The 20,400-nt window shown below is 41.5% G+C and overlaps 1 protein-coding gene across 16 annotated transcripts in view; it reads left to right on the top strand.

Annotated features, from left to right (window-relative positions):
• Positions 1-20,400, top strand: part of LOC126295436 (uncharacterized) — a 220,171-nt gene that overhangs the window by 47,445 nt on the left and 152,326 nt on the right. For all 16 annotated transcript variants that reach the window (XM_049987925.1, XM_049987937.1, XM_049987929.1 and 13 more), the window contains one exon: positions 302-451. In XM_049987925.1, coding sequence (XP_049843882.1) covers positions 302-451 — 150 coding nt within the window. The remainder of the gene's footprint in view (positions 1-301; positions 452-20,400) is intronic.

Raw genomic sequence — 20,400 nt, 5'->3', positions numbered from 1 at the left:
TTTACTGAGCTTCTGCAGATGGTACGAGATCTTTCAGAGTATGCACTTAACAAAACTTTAAACAAATGGCTCGTTGCCAACCCCTTTTATTAATTAAAAAGTTTTTTGACTGCAACACTGAGTTGTAAGCTAATAACTAACATGCTGCACTGTCCTGTTTACTAGTGTAATGATTATACTGCATAAAAAATTTGTCTAATGACGATAAAATTATCTTATAAACGATAACAACAGTGGATTGTACCTGCACGTGCAGTCGACAGCTGACAGGTATTACAGCAGTTGTGGGGCGGCTTTTCAGGACCGCGGTGCTGCTTCCGTGGCCCTCTCTCCCTACCCACTGCTGGCCGGCCTCCTGGACAGCAGCCTCCAGAGAGCCGACGTCGGGTTCGACATCCTCTCGTCACCGCGCCGCGATTCGGAAGCCTTCAAACCGACAGAAAATGCCGGTGTAAGTATCGTATTCACAAATATGTATGTAAAAATTTGCAGTATTAGATTTGTTGAAATGTTTGCCCCTGTTACTTATTTACTGGGTGTTACCCGCAGTTGCTCTCGGATATCGGTAGTTCCATTATGACGAGTGACTGTGAGTTAGCAAGTTAGTGTACATGCAGTAATGTCAGCTGCATTGTTGCTGCCGAGCTGTGTGTGTGTGGGGGGGGGGGGGAGGCAGTAGTGTTCATATGTGCATCGTGCTACTGGTTTTAACTGTACATCATATGATGTGGATATTCTGCAACAAATTTCATAAATTTTAACCTAGTTAGGTTAACTGATGTACAAATATATGTGTTCTATCCCCTTCTTACTCCTGTTAGGGGTCACTTGTTTCCTTCTACTTCCCTTTTTTTTGTTTTTATGTATGCTCTTCCTCAGGGTCCAAGCTTTCTCTTTAGTAAATTTCATTGAAATAATTTTAGCAGCTGAGTTGGGAAAATGCAACAGACAGAGTTACTTTCACATTTAATACTATTGGTTTGGAAGTACGGCTGAAACGTGTCGGAGACCGAATAAGTGTTGCATTCCTTACATTGAATCGTATTATATAGAACAAATGTATTGATAAAAGCATTTTCACAAATATGATGCAGCTTGGAGATAAGAAGGTTAACAGTTTTTTCAGAGACTAAATATGTTTCACTGTGTTGTTGTATTACAGTACCTTTTTTCCACGATCGTGCTTTGATGAAATATAACCTATACGTATACCTGAGCCATGCTCAAGTTATCTGTGAAAACTCCTGTAACGGTTTTGGAGATTAGTGCATTCGAATAGATGTGACAGGTTTAGATAAAACATTAAATCACATTTTTTTCCTGTTTAGATTCTGATTAAGGCTTATTTGTAGCCCCAAGGTACATCGAGTTACTCGTGAAAATGCTGTGAAAATTAGTCTAATAGTTTTGTAGAGTAGTGTGTTCAAGCAGACAGACACATTGGTTTTACAGTTGTGTTATTAGTATAGATAGATATGGATTTAACTTGGCAAGATTAGGGCCATCTGACTAGACATTTTACATACACTATGTGATCAAAAGTATCCCGACACCTGGCTGAAAATGACTTGCAAGCTCATGGCTCCCTCCATCAGTAATGCTGGAATTCGATATGGTGTTGGTCCACCCTTAGCCTTGATGACAGCTTCCACTCTCACAGGCATACATTTAATCAGGTGCTGGAAGATTTATTGGGGAAAAACAGCCCATTCTTCAAGGATTGTTGCCCTGAGGAGAGGTAACGATGTCAGTCGGTGAGACCTGTCAAGATGTTGACGTTCAAAAACATCCCGAAGGTGTTCTGTAAGATTCATGTCAGGACTCTGTGCAGGCCAGTCCATTGTCATGTAATCATTCTGCCAAAGGCCTTGCATTATCAACAGGTGCTCGATCGTATCGAATTGCTCTTCAACAGTGGGAAGCAAGAAGGTACATAAAACATCAATGTAGGCCTGTGCTATGACAGAGCCATACAAAACAAGGGGTGCAAGACCCCTCCATGAAAAACACGACCACACCATAACACCATACCCTCCGAATTTTACTTTCGGCACTACACATGCTGGCAGATGACAATCACTGTGCATTCGTCATTCCCACACCCTACTGTCGGGCCGCCACATTGTGAACCATGATTCGTCACTCCACACAACGTTTTTCCACTGTTGAGTCATCAAATGTTTACATTCCTTACACCGGATCCTGATGCAGTTTGGAATTCCTGTGTGATGGTCTGAATAGATGTCTGGATATTACACTTTACAACTCTCTTCACCTGTCGGCAGTCTTTGTCAGTCAACAGATGAGGTCGACCTGTACACTTTTGTGCTGTACATGTCCCTTCATATTTCCACTTCAGTGTCACATCGGAAACAGTGGACTTAGCGATGTTTGGGAGTGTGGAAATCTCGTATACAGATGTATGACACAAGTGATACCCAATCACCTGACCACGTTTGAAGTCTGTGAGTTCTGCGGAGCTCTCCATTCTGAGCTCTCACGATGTCTAATGACTACTGAGGTCGCCGATGTGGAGTACCTGGCAGTAGGTGGCAGCACAATGCACCTAATATGAAAAACGTGTGTTTTGGGGGGTTTCCGGATTCTTTTGATCACATAGTGTACATTTTCTTCTTATAACATGCTATCCCCCCCATGAACCATGGACCTTGCCATTGGTGGGGAGGCTTGCGTGCCTCAGCGATACAGATAGCCGTACCGTAGGTACAACCACAACGGAGGGGTATCTGTTGAGAGGCCAGACAAACGTGTGGTTCCTGAAGAGGGGCAGCAGCCTTTTCAGTAGTTGCAGGGGCAACAGTCTGGATGATTAACTGATCGGGCCTTGTAACAATAACCAAAATGGACTTGCTGTGCTGGTACTGCGAACGGCTGAAAGCAAGGGGAAACTACGGCCGTAATTTTTCCAGAGGGCATGCAGCTTTAGTGTATGATTAAATGATGATGTCGTTCCCTTGGGTAAAATATTCCGGAGGTAAAATAGTCCCCCATTCGGATCTCCGGGCGGGGACTACTCCAGAGGATGTCGTTATCAGGAGAAAGAAAACTGGCGTTCTACGAATCGGAGCATGGAATGTCAGATCCCTTAATCGGGCAGGTAGGTTAGAAAATTTAAAAAGGGAAATGGACAGGTTAAAGTTAGATATATTGGGAATTAGTGAAGTTTGGTGGCAGGAGGAACAAGACCTCTGGTCAGGTGACTACAGGGTTATAAACACAAAATCAAATAGGGGTAATGAAGGAGCAGGTTTAATAATGAATAGGAAAATAGGAATGCGAGTAAGCTACTACAAACAGCATAGTGAACGCATTCTTGTAGTACAAGTTTATATGCCAACTAGCTCTGCAGATGACGAAGAAATTGAAGAAATGTATGATCAAATAAAAGAAATTATTCAGATAGTGAAGGGAAATGAAAATTTAATAGTCATGGGTGACTGGAATTCGAGTGTAGGAAAAGGGAGAGAAGGAAACGTAGTAGGTGAATATGGATTGGGGCTAAGAAATGTAAGAGGAATCCGCATGGTAGAATTTTGCACAGAGCACAACTTAGTCATAGCTAACACCTGGTTTAAGAATCATGAAAGAAGATTGTATACATGGAAGAACCCTGGAGATATTAAAAGGTATCAGATAGATTATATAATGGTAAGACAGAGATTTAGGAACCAGGCTTTAAATTGTAAGACATTTCCAGGGGCAGATGTGGACTCTGACCACAATCTATTGGTTATGACCTGTAGATTAAAACTGAAGAAACTGCAAAAAGGTGGGACTTGAAGGAGATGAGACATAGATAAACTGAAAGAACCAGAGGTTGTACAGGGTTTCAGGGAGAGCATAAGGGAACAATTGTCAGGAATGGGGGAAATAAATACAGTAGAAGAAGAATGGGTAGCTTTGAGGGATGAAGTAGTGAAGGCAGCAGAGGATCAAGTAGGTAAAAAGGCGAGGGCTAGTAGAAATCCTTGGGTAACAGAAGAAAGAAAGGAGTAAATATAAAAATGCAATAAATGAATCAGGCAAAAAGGAATACAAACGTCTCAAAAATGAGAGCGACAGGAAGTGCAAAATGGCTAAGCACGGGTGGCTAGAGAACAAATGTAAGGATGTAGAGGCTTATCTCACTAGGGGTAAGATAGATACTGCCTACAGGAAAATTAAAGAGACCTTTGGAGAAAAGAGAACCACTTGTATGAACATCAAGAGCTCACATGGAAACCCAGTTCTAAGCTAAGAAGGAAAGCAGAAAGGTGGAAGGAGTATATCGAGGGTCTATACAAGGGTGATGTACTTGAGGACAATATTATGGAAATGGAAGAGGATGAAGATGAAATGGGAGATACGATACTGCGTGAAGAGTTTGACAGAGCACTGAAAGACCTGAGTCGAAACAAGGCCCCCAGAGTAGACAACATTCCATTGGAACTACTCACGGCCTTGGGAGAGCCAGTCCTGACAAAACTCTACCATCTGGTGAACAAGATGTATGAGACAGGCAAAATACCCTCAGACTTCAAGAAGAATATAATAATTCCAATCCCAAAGAAAGCAGGTGTTGACAGATGTGAAAATTACCGAACTATCAGTTTAATAAGCCATAGCTGCAAAATACTAACGCGAATTCTTTATAGACGAATGGAAAAACTAATAGAAGCCGACCTCGGGGAAGATCAGTTTGGATTTCGTAGAAATACTGGAACACGTGAGGCAATTCTGACCTTACGACTCATCTTAGAAGCTAGATTAAGGAAAGGCAAACCTACATTTCTAGCATTTGTAGACTTAGAGAAAGCTTTTGACAATGTAGATTGGAATACTCTCTTTCAAATTCTGAACGTGGAAGGGGTAAAGTACAGGATGCGAAAAGCTATTTACAATTTGTACAGTAACCAGATGGCAGTTATAAGAGTCGAGGGACATGAAAGGGAAGCAGTGGTTGGGAAGGCAGTGAGACAGGGTTGTAGCCTCTCCCCGATGTTATTCAATCTGTATATTGAGCAAGCAGTAAAGGAAACAAAAGAAAAATTCGGAGTAGGTATTAAAATCCATGGAGAAGAAATAAAAACTTTGAGGTTCGCCGATGACATTGTAATTCTGTCAGAGACAGCAAAGGACTTGGAAGAGCAGTTGAATGGAATGGACAGTGTCTTGAGAGGAGTATATAAGATGAACATCAACAAAAGCAAAACAAGGATAATGGAATGTAGTCGAATTAAGTCGGGTGATGCTGAGGGAATTAGATTAGGAAATGAGACACTTAAAGTAGTAAAGGAGTTTTGCTATTTGGGGAGTAAAATAACTGATGATGGTCGAAGTAGGGAGGATATAAAATGTAAACTGGCAATGGCAAGGAAAGCGTTTCTGAAGAAGAGAAATTTGTTAACATCGAGTATAGATTTAAGTGTCAGGAAGACGTTTCTGAAAGTATTTGTATGGAGTGTAGCCATGTATGGAAGTGAAACATGGACGATAAATAGTTTGGACAAGAAGAGAATAGAAGCTTTCGAAATGTGGTGCTACAGAAGAATGCTGAAGATTAGATGGGTAGATCGCTTTACTAATGAGGAAGTATTGAATAGGATTGGGGAGAAGAGAAGTTTGTGGCACAACTTGACCAGAAGAAGGGATCGGTTGGTAGGACATGTTCTGAGGCATCAAGGGATCACCAATTTAGTATTGGAGGGCAGCGTGGAGGGTAAAAATCATAGAGGGAGACCAAGAGATGAATACACTAAGCAGATTCAGAAGGATGTAGGTTGCAGTAGGTACTGGGAGATGAAGAGGCTTGCACAGGATAGATAAGCATGGAGAGCTGCATCAAACCAGTCTCAGGACTGAAGACAACAACAACAACAACAACAACAACATGCTATAAGTTACATCAACTACAGAGTGAAACATTTAGAAATTACAAAATCATACAGTCTATGCTCTTTCACGATAAGCATAACAAATTGAATGACGGTAGGTTTAAAGTATATTGCAGTGGCAGCCCAGGCACGAGAGAAGGGTTGAAGGAGGGGGAGCGAGAATAATTGAGTGATGAAGGCAGTCAAAAATAAAATAATGGGAGTTATCAATAAATAGAATGAATGAGAAGTGTAACTCGACAGAGTGGAAAATGGGCTGTAACCATTAATTTTCAGAGAATCGTTACAAGGTTGGTGTAAGGAAGTGCCTCAGCCGCTTCTTAAAAGTAACGGGGTACAAAATTGTGCACATAGTGCAGGGTAACTTGCTTCAGAGGCAAATGACAATAACAGAAAAAGTGTTTCGAGATGTTCCCTCTTTATGGACAGCCACAACTAGCTCGCTAGATGAGTGAGATCTCGAGCTGTGATAAGAGGTACTGGGGAGCTTATGCATTGCGGGTACTGGGGAGCTTATGCATTGCGACGTAATAGGGTAAACACAGCTGGAGGTAGTCACTTTACTTCTCTGGCTACAACCTATCTAACTGGGCATGTGGAGCAGTGGCACGGTCCTACACACTAGACGACAAAAAAAGTGGCTCTTTTGACACACCCGGAAGATTTGGTCTGATGTCATGACTTTCTGTTGTTTGGCTTGAGTGCTACTAGATCTTTAGTTCTCACCCTTTTCTGATTGAAATTCACATTGAGGTGGTTAACCAACAATAGATAAAAAAATAATTACAGTACCCTATTAATTTTTAAATTTTGGACTGTCTGACTACAACTGAATGAAACACGGTTTTCTTGCCATAAACGTTTCGCCTTTTTATCAGCAAGCTATTTTCAGTGCCAGCTTGCTTCGACGATTTCCTACGTATTATGTTTATGTTCCACTTTTGGTACTGTTTCTCTTCATATAAGTGCTGCTTGGGTTTTTTTTCCACTTTTCACAGCACTAGGAACTGAATACTTGTTTTGATGTCCATGCAACCTGCCACTGAAGATGCCTTGCACAGAACTAAGGCGAAACGTGTATGGCACGAAAACTGTGTTTCATTCAGTTGTAGTCAGATGGTCCAAAAAGTAACAATTATCAATATGCCATAACATTATATGCAACTGAGGAAGACAGGACTACAAAAGTTGAAGAGGTTGAAAAAATAATGTTCACCTCTGCTTTTGCTAAAAGTTGATGCGTGACAACTTGTATGTGCTTTTAATATTCGTAGCTAGGGTCATCGTGAGTGTAGTATCGATTTGTTTTGAAATTGCATACACACACAATTACAAAATGTTTGTAAAAATGAATTTAATCTGAAAGGCAATCAGTATTCTTTTACTAAATATGGCAGGTTCTATTTGTAAAATACTAAGAAAGTGAAAATGGAACTAACTAGTACTCAACAATGGCTTTGTTAAAATTACGAACTGATACTGTTTATGATAGATCGCAGCTTTTAAATTTATTCAGAAAATCATTGTACTGATGTGGAGTGTAACTTTAAATCAGTAACGTGACACATATTTAAGAAAAAAAGATTATTATTTCAGTAATGTTTAATCACTTACACAAAGGATGACAGCCAAGACAATACAAGAGTCTAATCAGCTTCAGAGTCAGAACCAGAGAGAGCACCACAGTGATAATGGTATCGGTTTTATAGACCAAAAACAAAGATTTTTTTATTGTTGTTCAGTTATGTGTACTGTGCTTTTCCTATTATCTCATAGAGTTTATTACACTGACCAGGTTAACGTCCACTGCTTCTCTCCTGAAGACTGTATGGGCTGCAGAGATTTTTTTGTTTTTATTTAATCAAAATTTTATGCTGTTCACAAATTGCAACACTTTCTAAGCTTGTCATGTTAATTAAGACCATATAAGCACAGTCTTTTTTTAATGTACTTCTGACCAAAAAGCGATTCTGGTAGCTGGAGTCCAGAGTTTTTGTTAATCGTGTCTTTTGCGTTCTTGTGGGTTATTATCATAGCAACTTTCATCCTCTAACAAGTATTTTTTTTATATCTAAGTGATATGTGAAATACCATTTTTTATGAATGTAACTTTAAAATATATTTAATGTAGCGAAATACTTTCTTAAAATTGCACTCTCTTTGGGGTTGAATTTCCAGAAACACTGAAAATCGTATTTATTTTATGTCTAACTAAGAAGTCAGATATCAGTTACCATAGATGTAGCCTTAAAAATCATTCAGTGGTTCTTCAGTAATTGTTTATTTTCAAAAAACTTTAACCCACTTAGTAGCTGAATTTTCAAAAAAGCTGAAACACGTATTTTTTATTTTCTGACTGAGAAACCAAATACTAGTTTTTGTAGTCCTATCTTCAAAATTCCCTTAATAGCGAAATACTTTCAAAAACCTTTCATCCTCTACTTCACTCGCTTAGGAGTGGAATTTCAGACAATCCTTATGAACGATGATGAGTCAGTGAATCAGACTGACCCCATTTCATCCCCTTTGGGATTTAATTTTCAAAATTGGTGAAATACGTATTTTTTAAATCTCTAATTGAGATTTTCATAAAACTTTAACCCCTGTTTCACCCCCTTAGAGGTTGAATTTCCAAAAGCAGTATGGTGTGTATATTTCATTTTTAACAGAGAAGTCAGATACAAATGTTCATAGATTTAGCTTCAAGAATGCTTCCACAATGAAATATTTCCAAAAAAAACTTTCATCCCCAATTCACCTCCCACTGGGATTGAACCCCCAATAACATTGAAACATTTGTTTTTTTTAATTGAATTTGTAGAGGGGAGAAAGGAAAAGGAAGGGAAGGGAAGGGAAGGGAAGGGAAGGGAAGGGAAGGGAAGGGAAGGGAAGGGAAGGGAAGGGAAGGGATGAAGGGATTATTGTAGTCAGCTGCATTGGGACACGAAGCGGAATCAATAGTGATGAGTGAAAATGTGTGCCGGACTGGGATTCGATCCCGGGATCTCCCACTGACTAGGCAGTTGCATTATCCACCGGGCTACCTGGACGACAGTGCTAATCACAACTGCGCAAACTATCTCGCTCGACCCACACTCCCGTCTAGCGTCACCAATCTGCAGTCCACCACGCCTTCGTATACTTCTAACTCAGAAATATTTAAATAAAAACTTTCATCCCATGTTTCACCCCTGTAGGCGTTGAATTTCAAAAAACAACGAAAAACTTACTTTTTTATCTCTTAACTTACAAGCCAAATTTAAATGTTCGTTGATATGGCTTTAAAAATGCTTTCATAATAAAATATTTCATCCAAATATCTCATCCCTTATTTCATCCCCTTAGGTTCAGTTTCACAAAAACATTGAATTATTATTTCCTTCCATATATTTTCAAAAGAAGCTTTCATCCAGTATTTCACCCCCCATAGCATTAAATTTCCAAAAGTTCTGTAACAGGTATTTCTCTATTTACGACTGAGAAATACTAATTTTCATAGGCCTCTCTTCAAAATTGCCTTAATAGTGATTTTTTTTAAGACCTCAATCCCCTATTTCACCCCCTTGGGGTTGGAATTCCAAAAAATCCCTTCTTAATTGACCCCTACAGTTTAGGATACACAACTTTTCCAAATTAAAAGTTTCTATTCTTAGTGATTTGGGCTGGATGGTGTCAGGACATTGCCTTTTCTATAAGAGATTATTGTCGTACGATATATATCTTACAAATTATATATGTTATATATGAAGAACGGGGTGCTAGAATGCCCCCTTGAATTTTGTGATTAGATATGCTTGCTTATCTCATTCACAAAATTCAACCATAGCAACAACATTATTCGACAGTTGCTTTACATAGTTGAAATTACATGTTCTTTAGGTCCTCATGGATATTCAGTTAATTTCTACTCCCGAATGTTTGATACTTTCAGTTATCCTGTTATTGCAGTTCCCGGGATATTTCATTGTTCATTGATACATAATAATTGTGGGAGTGTCGTTTGTTCAGTTTGTTAATTATTCATTGTGGCTGTGGGTTATTGATTTCTATGTTTGTGTTGTCGTTTCAAGCACCTATCTCAAATCCGATTTGCATATTAGTGTATTGCCTCTTCATTTTTCATTGTTGCTCCTTTTATCTGTATCGATTGCTGCCTAGGTACATGGCATGTAATTGTCTTTTATGACTGTTTTTCATGAAGCTTTGAATTTTTAAATTTCCACATAGTTAACGTAGTGCGACAACAGTTTGAAGTAAGCATTGAGTATCGCCACATTTCGTTGGCACAGTTTGTTTGAAAAATGACTGCATGCGGCAGACAATACAGTTATATGTGGGGGACACGGTTCGTGGGCATACTCGTTCTCGCACACCCGCAGCAAGGTATGTTCTACCCTCACTGCAGATAAGGCAAGTGCCAAGAATTGTCGCTTCCACATTTCACACTATATTTGCTATTCATTTCGACACACTAGGTTCACGTTTTCTGACACTTTGCATCACAAGTTTTGTGTTATCACTCACTGAGATTTGTATGCCCCCTCTCCATTTTAATTGAAATTTGTGTTGAGATGGCTAGCCAACAATAGATAAAAAATAATGGTCTCCTCTTCTTTTGCTAAAAGTCAATTTGTGACGGCTTGTATATGCTATTAATATTCACAGCTTGCTCAACACCTGTTCAGGATTGATTCGTTTTGAAATTGTATACGTGTGCAATCACAAAATGATAATCTGTGGAAATGAATTTCATCTGAAAGGCAGTGGGACTTCTTTAACAAAATTTGGCGTGCTCTTCTTCTGAAATACCGAGAAAGTGAAAATGGAGGAAAACGCACTCGACGTTGACGTTGTTAAAATTACAAATCAATACCATTTGTGGAAGGTGACCAATTTTACATTTATTCGGAAAGTCGCCGTACTGACAGGAAGGGTATTTTTAATTCAGTAATACAACACATATTTAAGAAAAATCGTTTATTATTTCAGTAATGTTAATCACCTGCACAAAGTGTGACACCCAAAGCAATACAAGAATCTAATCAGCTTCAGAGTCAGAATCAAAGAGAGCTCAACCTTAATAATATTACTTCTTTTATTGGCCAAAAGCAAAGATCATATGCCACTGTTCAGTTACTTGTACTTGGCATTTCTGTGTTCTCTTCAGATTTATTAATTTGATTACTATCGTACGGTATATGTATTACAGAAGAGGTACACTGTACAAGAAAAAAGGGACTCGAGAACTCAGTATGTGTACGCACCAATTTCCATCTATGTAAATGGTTAGAACTGCAATTCTCTGTGACAAGTAGAATGGACAGTGAAGTAAAATACTGTCATACATGTTAAGTGCTGTCAGCTGGCCCGGACGAATATACCAGGGGCCAAACGGCGCCACGTGTCGAGTGGTCTCACGCACCTAGAGACAGTGTTACAGGTGCCTCACAGAATTTACTAGGGCCTCATCACCCATTTCTCGAATGTGTAAACAGCTTCTTCAGAGATTACCGTTCGGGCAGCCGGTCGAATTGTGGAGTATCCTGATTCGTGGGGTGTCAGGAATAGGCAGTGGCCCGACATTAGACTGTACGAGAATGTGAAACCGGGCTTACTCGTCATCAGTGAGCGGTCCTCACAGGAGAGAATCACTGTACGAGTTCCAAAGATATCGTCGCGCTGTCCGGTCTGCACCTGGCTTTCGAAAACGAGTAATGGAATCCTCGCGACAGTCTCTGTCGTCCAGCACTGCCAGTCAGAGACTGGGGAATTCTGTCCCGTGTGCAGGCGGGCATTAACGACACGACACGGAACTATCGTATGGAGTGGTGCCGTGACCGGAAAGCACAGAGTGCCGACGAATGGCACCGCACCGTGTTTAGCGGCGAATCGCCATTCTTTACTGCTCCCAACAACCGTCAGTGGCTTCCTAGGGATAGGTCCTATTCTTCCGGTGCACTGTTACTCTCACTGTCGGGCCACAAGGAGCTACGGAGTACGACGTCACGTCATGGCCGGAGTCGATCGAGGGGCTTCCGTGCTGTGACGGTACATTGTATTCCCCCCACATACTCTCGCGTTACCTCTCACGTGACGATACGTAAGCAGAATCGCTCGATGGGACGGTGCCCGTCTGCACGCGACAAGTGTCTCCGCAGACCACCCGTGCGGTGTAAGGGCTTTCCTGCAGCCGAGATTGCCAGATCTGTCCGCCATGGGAAAGGTGGGACCGGCTTGTACATCGGCCCGTCCCGGTGTCAGTATCCGGGAAGTCGAGGGCCGGATAAGACAGTCGTGAGCCACTTTGCCTCTGGAGAGAGTACGGTAGCTGCACGGTGCACTTCTCGAACGAATTAGTGCATACATCTGGGCCCGATCGGGTGTGACGTCGTATCGACAAGTGGGCTCGCACTGACAGGTTCTTCACAAGTTGGACTCTATTTTGTAATCACTGAAACATCACGTACCCTCCCTGTGTGTTTCGTTTTGTGTCCTCCTCCCCTTCTGCTTGCTCCACTTTTTTTGTTGGGCAGTGTAGACGGTTATTGCAGGTGTAATGCACATCGGCGTTTGTGGTTACTTCTGTACGTCTACAGTTTTGACTACTAGTGGTGTGGTGGATTACATCACAATAATGGAGGTTCTGTAGAATGAGTGACTCGAGAAGTTTGCATTTCACATCCTGTGGTAATATCTTCCAAAATTGTTTGAAAGCTTGGAGGCAAGCAAAAGTCTTCCTGCACGTGGAAATAGTATTTTCTACCCAGTCGACACAGTTCTCCGTAGTTATACTCGAGCTGTTCACCATTTTGTGACGAGGTATCGGAATACTATCGAGAAGAATGGGAGACAGTCGTTCGCAGAATTCTGAACTTATTAATTTCTGACAGAATAGTAACAAGTAAACCTACCCGAGGGATACACTTTAATTCTGGCCGACTTTGGATATGTTTTAGTGTAGAGCAAAATAAGAGATACAAATTTTTTATACGTGCCCATAGAGCCATTAAGGACATGAAACACCTCCTTGCAAAAAACTGAGTTTAATGTTTCTGAATGAATACTGTTGAAACAGTAATAATTTTTTAAAAAAGTCAATCTTGAAATAAAACTTCTATGGTATTTAATGTATATTACAGTAGTGCAACCAAATTTCTCGAAAAGCCGTTTTCTGTGTGTTTGTGTGTTTTTTTTATTTATTGTGCCTGTCTACTGGCGCTTTCCCGCTTAGTAAGTCTTGGAATCTTTGTTTTTAATATATTTTTCCCATGTGGAAGTATATATTCCAAGACTTACCAAGCGGGAAAGCGCCGGTAGGTAGGCACAATGAATAAAACACACACACAGAATTTCGAGCTTTCGCAACTGGCAGCTGCTTTGTCAGGAAAGAGGGAAGGAAAAGGAAAGATGAAAGGATGTGGGTTTTAAGGGAGAGAGTAAGGAGTCATTCCAATCCCAGGAGCGGTAAGTTCACACATCTGTCCAAATCAAACCCACCAACAAGCAACAGTACCTCCATTATGACAGCTGCCACCCATTCCATATCAAACGGTCCCTTCCCTACAGCCTAGGCCTTCGTGGCAAACGAATCTGCTCCAGTCCTGAATCCCTGGACCATTACACCAACAACCTGAAAACAGCTTTCGCATCCCACAACTACCCTCCCGACCCGGAATAGAAGCAGATAACCAGAGCCACTTCCTCATCCCCTCAAACCCAGAACCTCTCACAGAAGAACCCCAAAAGTGCCCCACTTGTGACAGGATACTTCCCGTGACTGGATCAGACTCTGAATGTGGCTCTCCAGCAGGGATACGACTTCCTAAAATCCTGCCCCGAAATGAGATCCATCCTTCATTAAATCCTCCCCACTCCACCAAGAGTGTCTTTCCGCCATCCACCTAATCTTCGTAACCTCTTGGTTCATCCCTACCCTCTGGCTCCTACCCTTGCAACCGCCCCCGGTGTAAAACCTGTCCTATGCACCCTCCCACCACCACCTACTCCAGTCCTGTAACCCGGAAGGTGTACACGATCAAAGGCAGAGCCACGTGTGAAAGCACCCACGTGATTTACCAACTGACCTGCCTACACTGTGACGTTTTCTATGTGGGAATGACCAGCAACAAACTGTCCATTCGCATGAATGGACACAGGCAGACAGTGTTTGTTGGTAATGAGGATCACCCTGTGGCTAAATATGCCTTGGTGCACGGCCAGCACATCTTGGCACAGTGTTACACCGTCCGAGTTATCTGGATACTTCCCACCAACACCAACCTGTCAGAACTCCGGAGATGGGAACTTGCCCTTCAATATATCCTCTCTTCTCGTTATCCACCAGGCCTCCATCTCCGCTAATTTCAAGTTGCCGCCACTCATACCTCACCTGTCTTTCAACAACATTTTTGCCTCCACACTTCCGCCTCGACTTACATCTCTGCCCTTACTCTTTGCCTTTAAATATGTCTGCTTGTGTCTGTGTATGTATGGATGGATGTGTGTGTGTGTGTGTGTGTGTGTGTGTGTGTGTGTGTGTGCGCGAGTATATAAGTATCGTTTTTTCCCCCTAATGTAAGTCTTTCCGCTCCCGGGATTGGAATGACTCCTTACCCTCTCCCTTAAAACCTACACCCTTTCATCTTTCCCTGTCCTTTCCTCTTTGCTGAAGAAGCAACCGTTGGTTGCGAAAGCTAGAAATTCTGTGTGTGTTTTATTCATTGTGCCTATCTACCGGCGCTTTCCCACTTGGTAAGTCTTGGAATCTTTGTTTTTAATATATATATATAAAACAGAAAGAAACTTCCACATGGGAAAAATATATTAAAAATATTGGTAAGTCTTGGAATCTTTGTTTTTAATATATATATATATATATATATATATATATATATATATATATAAAACAGAAAGAAACTTCCACATGGGAAAAATATATTAAAAATAAAGATTCCAAGACTTACCAAGCGGGAAAGCGCCGGCAGACAGGCACATGAACAAAACACACAAACACACACACAGAATTACGAGCTTTCGCAACTGGCAGTTGCTTCGTCAGGAAGGAAGGAAGGAGAGGGAAAAATGAAAGGGTGTGGGTTTTAAGGGAGAGGGTAAGGAGTCATTCCAATCCCGGGAGCGGAAAGACTTCCCTTAGGGGGAAAAAAGGACAGGTGTACACTCGCACACACTCGCAGAGATCTCTGCCCTTAACTCTTTGCCTTTAAATATGTCTGCTTGTGTCTGTGTATGTGCGGATGGATATGTGTGTGTGTGTGTGCGAGTGTACACCTGTCCTTTTTTTCCCCTAAGGGAAGTCTTTCCGCTCCTGGGATTGGAATGACTCCTTACCCTCTCCCTTAAAACCCACACCCTTTCATTTTTCCCTCTCCTTCCTTCCTTCCTGACGAAGCAACTGCCAGTTGCGAAAGCTCGTAATTCTGTGTGTGTGTTTGTGTGTTTTGTTCATGTGCCTGTCTGCCGGCGCTTTCCCGCTTGGTATATATATATATATATATATATATATATATATATATATAAAGAAACTTCAAAATATATTAAAAACAAAGATTCCAAGACTTACCAAGCGGGAAAGCGCCGGCAGACAGGCACATGAACAAAACACACAAACACACACACAGAATTACTAGCTTTCGCAACTGCTTCTTCAGGAAGGAGAGGGAAAGACGAAAGGATGTGGGTTTTAAGGGAGAGGGTAAGGAGTCATTCCAATCCCGGGAGCGGAAAGACTTCCCTTAGGGGAAAAAAAAGGACAGGTGTACACTCGCACACACACACATATCCATCCGCACATACACAGACACAAGCAGACATATATATTAAAACAAAGATTCCAAGACTTACCATATATATACTTCCACATGGGAAAAATATATTAAAAACAAAGATTCCAAGACTTACCAAGCGGGAAAGTGCCGGTTGACAGGCACAATAAAATAACACACAAACACACACACAAAATTTCTAGCTTTCGCAACCAGTGGTTGCTTCTTCAGGAAAGAGGGAAGGAGAGGGAAAAACGAAAGGATGTGGGTTTTAAGGGAGAGGGTAATGAGTTATTCCAATCCCGAGAGCGGAAAGACTTACCTTAGGGGGAAAAAAGGACAGGTGTACACTCGCGCGCCCACACACACACACACACACACACACACACACACACATATCCATCCATACATATACAGAAACAAGCAGACATATTTAAATGCAAAGAGTTTGGGCAGAGATGTCAGTCAAGGCGGAAGCGCACGAGGGGACCATCCTGGCACCCATGGCTGTTCCCTTTAACTGTTGGTATGTCTGGCCTTCAAAAGTGAAGAAATTGTGGGTCAAGATGAAGCTGGCTAAGGTAATGAGGAAAGAGGTTTTAGGTAGGGTGGCAGGTGATCGGCGTGAAAGGAAGTGCTCCATTGCAGCGAGGCCCTGGACGTGCGGGATATTTGTGTATAAGGAAGTGGCATCAATGGTAACAAGGATGGTTTTTGGGGGTAACAGACTGGGTAAGGATTCCAGGCGTTTGAGAAAGTGGTTGGTGTCCTTGATGAAGGATGGGAGACTGCATGTAATGGGTTGAAGGTGTTGATCTATATAGGCAGAGATACGTTCTGTGGGGGCTTGGTAACCAGCTACAATGGGGCGATCGGGGTGATTGGGTTTGTGAATTTTAGGAAGTAGGTAGAAGGTAGGGGTACGGGATGTAGGTGGGGTCAGGAGGTTGATGGAGTCAGATGAAAGGTTTTGTAGGGGGCCTAAGGTTCTGAGGATTCCTTGAAGCTCCGCCTGGACATCAGGAATGGGATTACCTTGGCAAACTTTGTATGTGGAGTTGTCTGAAAGATGACGCAGGCCCTCAGGCACATACTCCCGATGATCAAGTACCACGGTCGTGGAACCCTTGTCCGCCGGAAGAATGACGATGGATCAGTCAGCCTTCAGATCACGGATAGCTTGGGCTTCAGCAGTGGTGATGTTGAGAGTATGATTAAGGTTTTTTAAGAAGGATTGAGAGGCAAGGCTGGAAGTGAGAAATTCCTGGAAGGTTTGGAGAGGGTGATTTTGAGGAAGAGGAGGTAGGTCCCGCTGTGATGGAGGACGCAACTGTTCCAGGCAGGGTTCAATTTGGATAGTGTCTTGGGGAGTTGGATCATTAGGAGTAGGATGATCATTTCTCTTCGTGGCAAAGTGATTTTTCCAGCAGAGAGTACTAGTGTAGGACAGTAAATATTTGACGAGGGCTGTTTGGTTGAAACTGGAAGTGGGGCATAAGGTGAGGCCTTTGGATAGACAGAGGTTTCGGATAGGGAGAGAGGTTTGGAGGAATTAGGGTGTTGTGGTTCCAAATTGTGTTGATTGGAATTTTGAGGTTTTGGAGGGAGTGGAGCTGGAAGTGGGAGATTGAGTAGATGGGAGAGACTGGGTTGTGTGCAATGAGAGGAGGTTGAGGTTTGCTGGAAAGGTTGTGAAAGGTAAGTGAGTTGCCTTTCCGGAGGTGGGAAACCAGGAGATTGGATAGTTTTTTGAGGTGGAGGGTGGCATGCTGTTCTAATTTGCGGTTGGCCTGTAGGAGGATGCTCTGAACAGCCGGTGTGGATGTGGGAGAGGAAAGATTGAGGACTTTTATTAAGGATAGGAGTTGATGGGTGTGTTCATTGGCTGAGTTGATGTGTAGGTGAAGGATTAGGTGCGTGAGGGCAATGGATTGTTCAGTTTGGAACTGGTACAGGGACTGATGGAAAGACGGATTGCAGCCAGAGATGGGAACTTTAAGTGTGAGGCCTGTGGGGGTAATACCAAATGTCAGACGAGCCTGAGAAAATAAAATATGAGAGCGTAATCTGGCTATGGCGAAGGCATGTTTGTGGAGGGAATGTAAATAAAACTTAATGGGGTCGTTGTGGGGGTGACATGGTATTAGAAGGTGGAACATGAGGCTGAAATGAAAATGAAAATAAAAATATATGGGGAGAGATAAAGGTGAACTAGAAAGCAACTGGAGATCTGGTGTGAAAAAAGGTGAAAAAGTGTTGGTTAAAGCTGGGCTATGTTGATCCTGCGGTGAACTTGGGTTGGTAGACAACAATGTGCATAAAGGTTAAGTGGTTGTGTTACCGCCAAAAAACGTTAAAGGATGGAGAAATTAAGGAAAATTTAGAAAAAACTACATGTAAATGTATTAAAAGGACTGGTTTTGTGGTGGCAGATTAAGAAAATGAGGATAACAATTGTCTGACGAAGAAATAATGACATTAAAACCTGTGGGTTGCGGCTAAAATTGATCAGTGACGTGGGAAAAACTGAAATGGAAATAAAGCGAAAGTTATTAGAACTAGCCGAAATGGTTGTTCAATAGGCGAAAGGAACTGTTAGTTAATTAGAAACGGTTGATTTTATAGTAGCGGTAGTGTTGAAAGCAGAAAAAAAAATTCTGGTTATGGTTTGGAAGTGGGTTACGTATTATTGAGTATATATAGGCGGAATAAAATTGTATAGTAGATTACGATAAAAAGAAGAAGGTGAATACAAAGTGAAACTACTGGCAAAAACAGAAATAAGAAATAAGACGGCAGAAAAGATTTCGAAATGCAACTGTAACAATAACAAACGTAATTGTTGGGTTCAGATTAATGATATGAGTATAATAGAGGGAAACATTCCACGTGGGAAACATATATCTAAAAACAAAAATGATGTGACTTACCAAACAAAAGCGCTGGCAGGTCGATAGACACACAAACAAACACAAACATACACACAAAATTCTAGCTTTCGCAACCAACGGTTGCTTCTTCAGGAAAGAGGGAAGGACAGGGAAAGACGAAAGTATGTGGGTTTTAAGGGATAGGGTAAGGAGTCATTCCAATCCCGGGAGTGGAAAGACTTACCGTAGGGGGAAAAAAGGACAGGTGTACACTCGCACACACACACATATCCATCCGCACATACGCAGACACAAGCAGACATTTGTAAAATGTGCGGATGGATTTGTGTGTGTGTGTGTGTGTGTGTGTGTGTGTGTGTGTGTGTGTGTGTGTGTGTGAGTGTACACCTGTCCTTTTTTCCCCCTACGGTAAGTCTTTCCGCTCCACATGGGAAAAATATATTAAATTATAAATAAATAAATAATATTGGAATCTTATGCATTTTTTTGTTTTCAGGTTGTAACCTTTTCAGATTTAATTTTGTTATATTTTTCTAATTGTTTGTATGTTATTGTTGTAACACTATTGTAAATCTGAACAGTAATGAGAAAGTGCAGAATTGTTCAGGTCAAAAAAATACCGAATGCACATTGATTGTTGAAGGAGGTGCTTATCACCCTGTTAATGGCTGTGTGGGCACATATAAACAAATATGTTTTTTATTTTGCTCTACACTACAGCATATCCAAATCTGATTGAAATTGAAGTGCATCCCTCGGGTAGGTTTACTAGCAAGATTATTTTGGTTTTGCACGCATGTAATTGCTGAATACAGGTCATCGTTCATCTAGACTGGGGATGCACAGACCGTGAGCTGCATGCGGTCTGCCATTCATTTCGCAGTGGCCTACTCGTTAGTGTACCTTGTTGCAAAATTTTTTCCCTCATCTTCATTCCCTCCGAAAAAGGTGAGGGCAGGCTCTTGTGGAACTTTGTTCTTCTGACACACGCCAGTCTAAGTGGGATTGGAGCACCTGGATCCCAATCTGTAATAACAACTCTCACAGCATGTTATTTTTGAATTTGCACAACAATTCGGTCACAGCAATAAGAGCTAAAGAGCTATACACGGCCCTGCAGGGGATGACATTGTTTAGTCGTCAGTGGTTTGTGTATTCTACAGAACATATCTGTCAGTGAGCTCCTTCAGCTTGCTCATTTGTGCATTGAACTTTTTTTTACAAGAGTAACCAACAATTTTATGCATTTATTTCTGTGAACGTGTAAGCATTAAGTCCACTATCTCAGTTGATAATAATATAAGAAAGTATATAACTTAAATAGAATGGAAGATTTGTGAAACAAATGGTGTGAACTAATAGTACGAGTCTTGTTCACAAATTAAGTGTCTATGACCATAACGGATTGTGGTTTTTTGGTTTTTGTGGGTTGGCAACAAAGCTGAGCGGTAGAGGGGGATCTCCCGACCAGTGTGAGCATTTTGGGAACATGGTAGTATTTAAACTCATGCAGTAATGTCGAGTTGCAAAATATGTTGGTAAGAAATCCAGACAAGTGGAAGCTGTAACTTACATTTTACTTAGGAAAGGAATAACACATACTGAAATATTCTCGCAAATCAGAACGGTTTACGGCATAGGCGCTATGAACAGAATGAATGTATTTAAGTGGTCTAGGGAATTTACCGGAGGCTGAACAAATGTTTATGAGGAACAGACGACTGGAAGACCTGTTCCGGAAGAGTGCAAATTGACAGTGAACAAAATTTCTGCAGTGTTTCTGCAATTCTCCAGAGCTGTCTTGTATGAGACATCCACAGAATTGTTGGGATA

The sequence above is a fragment of the Schistocerca gregaria genome, chromosome 11 (genome assembly GCF_023897955.1).
Source record: "Schistocerca gregaria isolate iqSchGreg1 chromosome 11, iqSchGreg1.2, whole genome shotgun sequence".
NCBI classification, from domain to species: domain Eukaryota; kingdom Metazoa; phylum Arthropoda; class Insecta; order Orthoptera; family Acrididae; genus Schistocerca; species Schistocerca gregaria.
The sequence above is the reverse complement of the archived record's forward strand: the minus strand, read 5'-3'. Positions and strand labels throughout refer to the sequence as shown.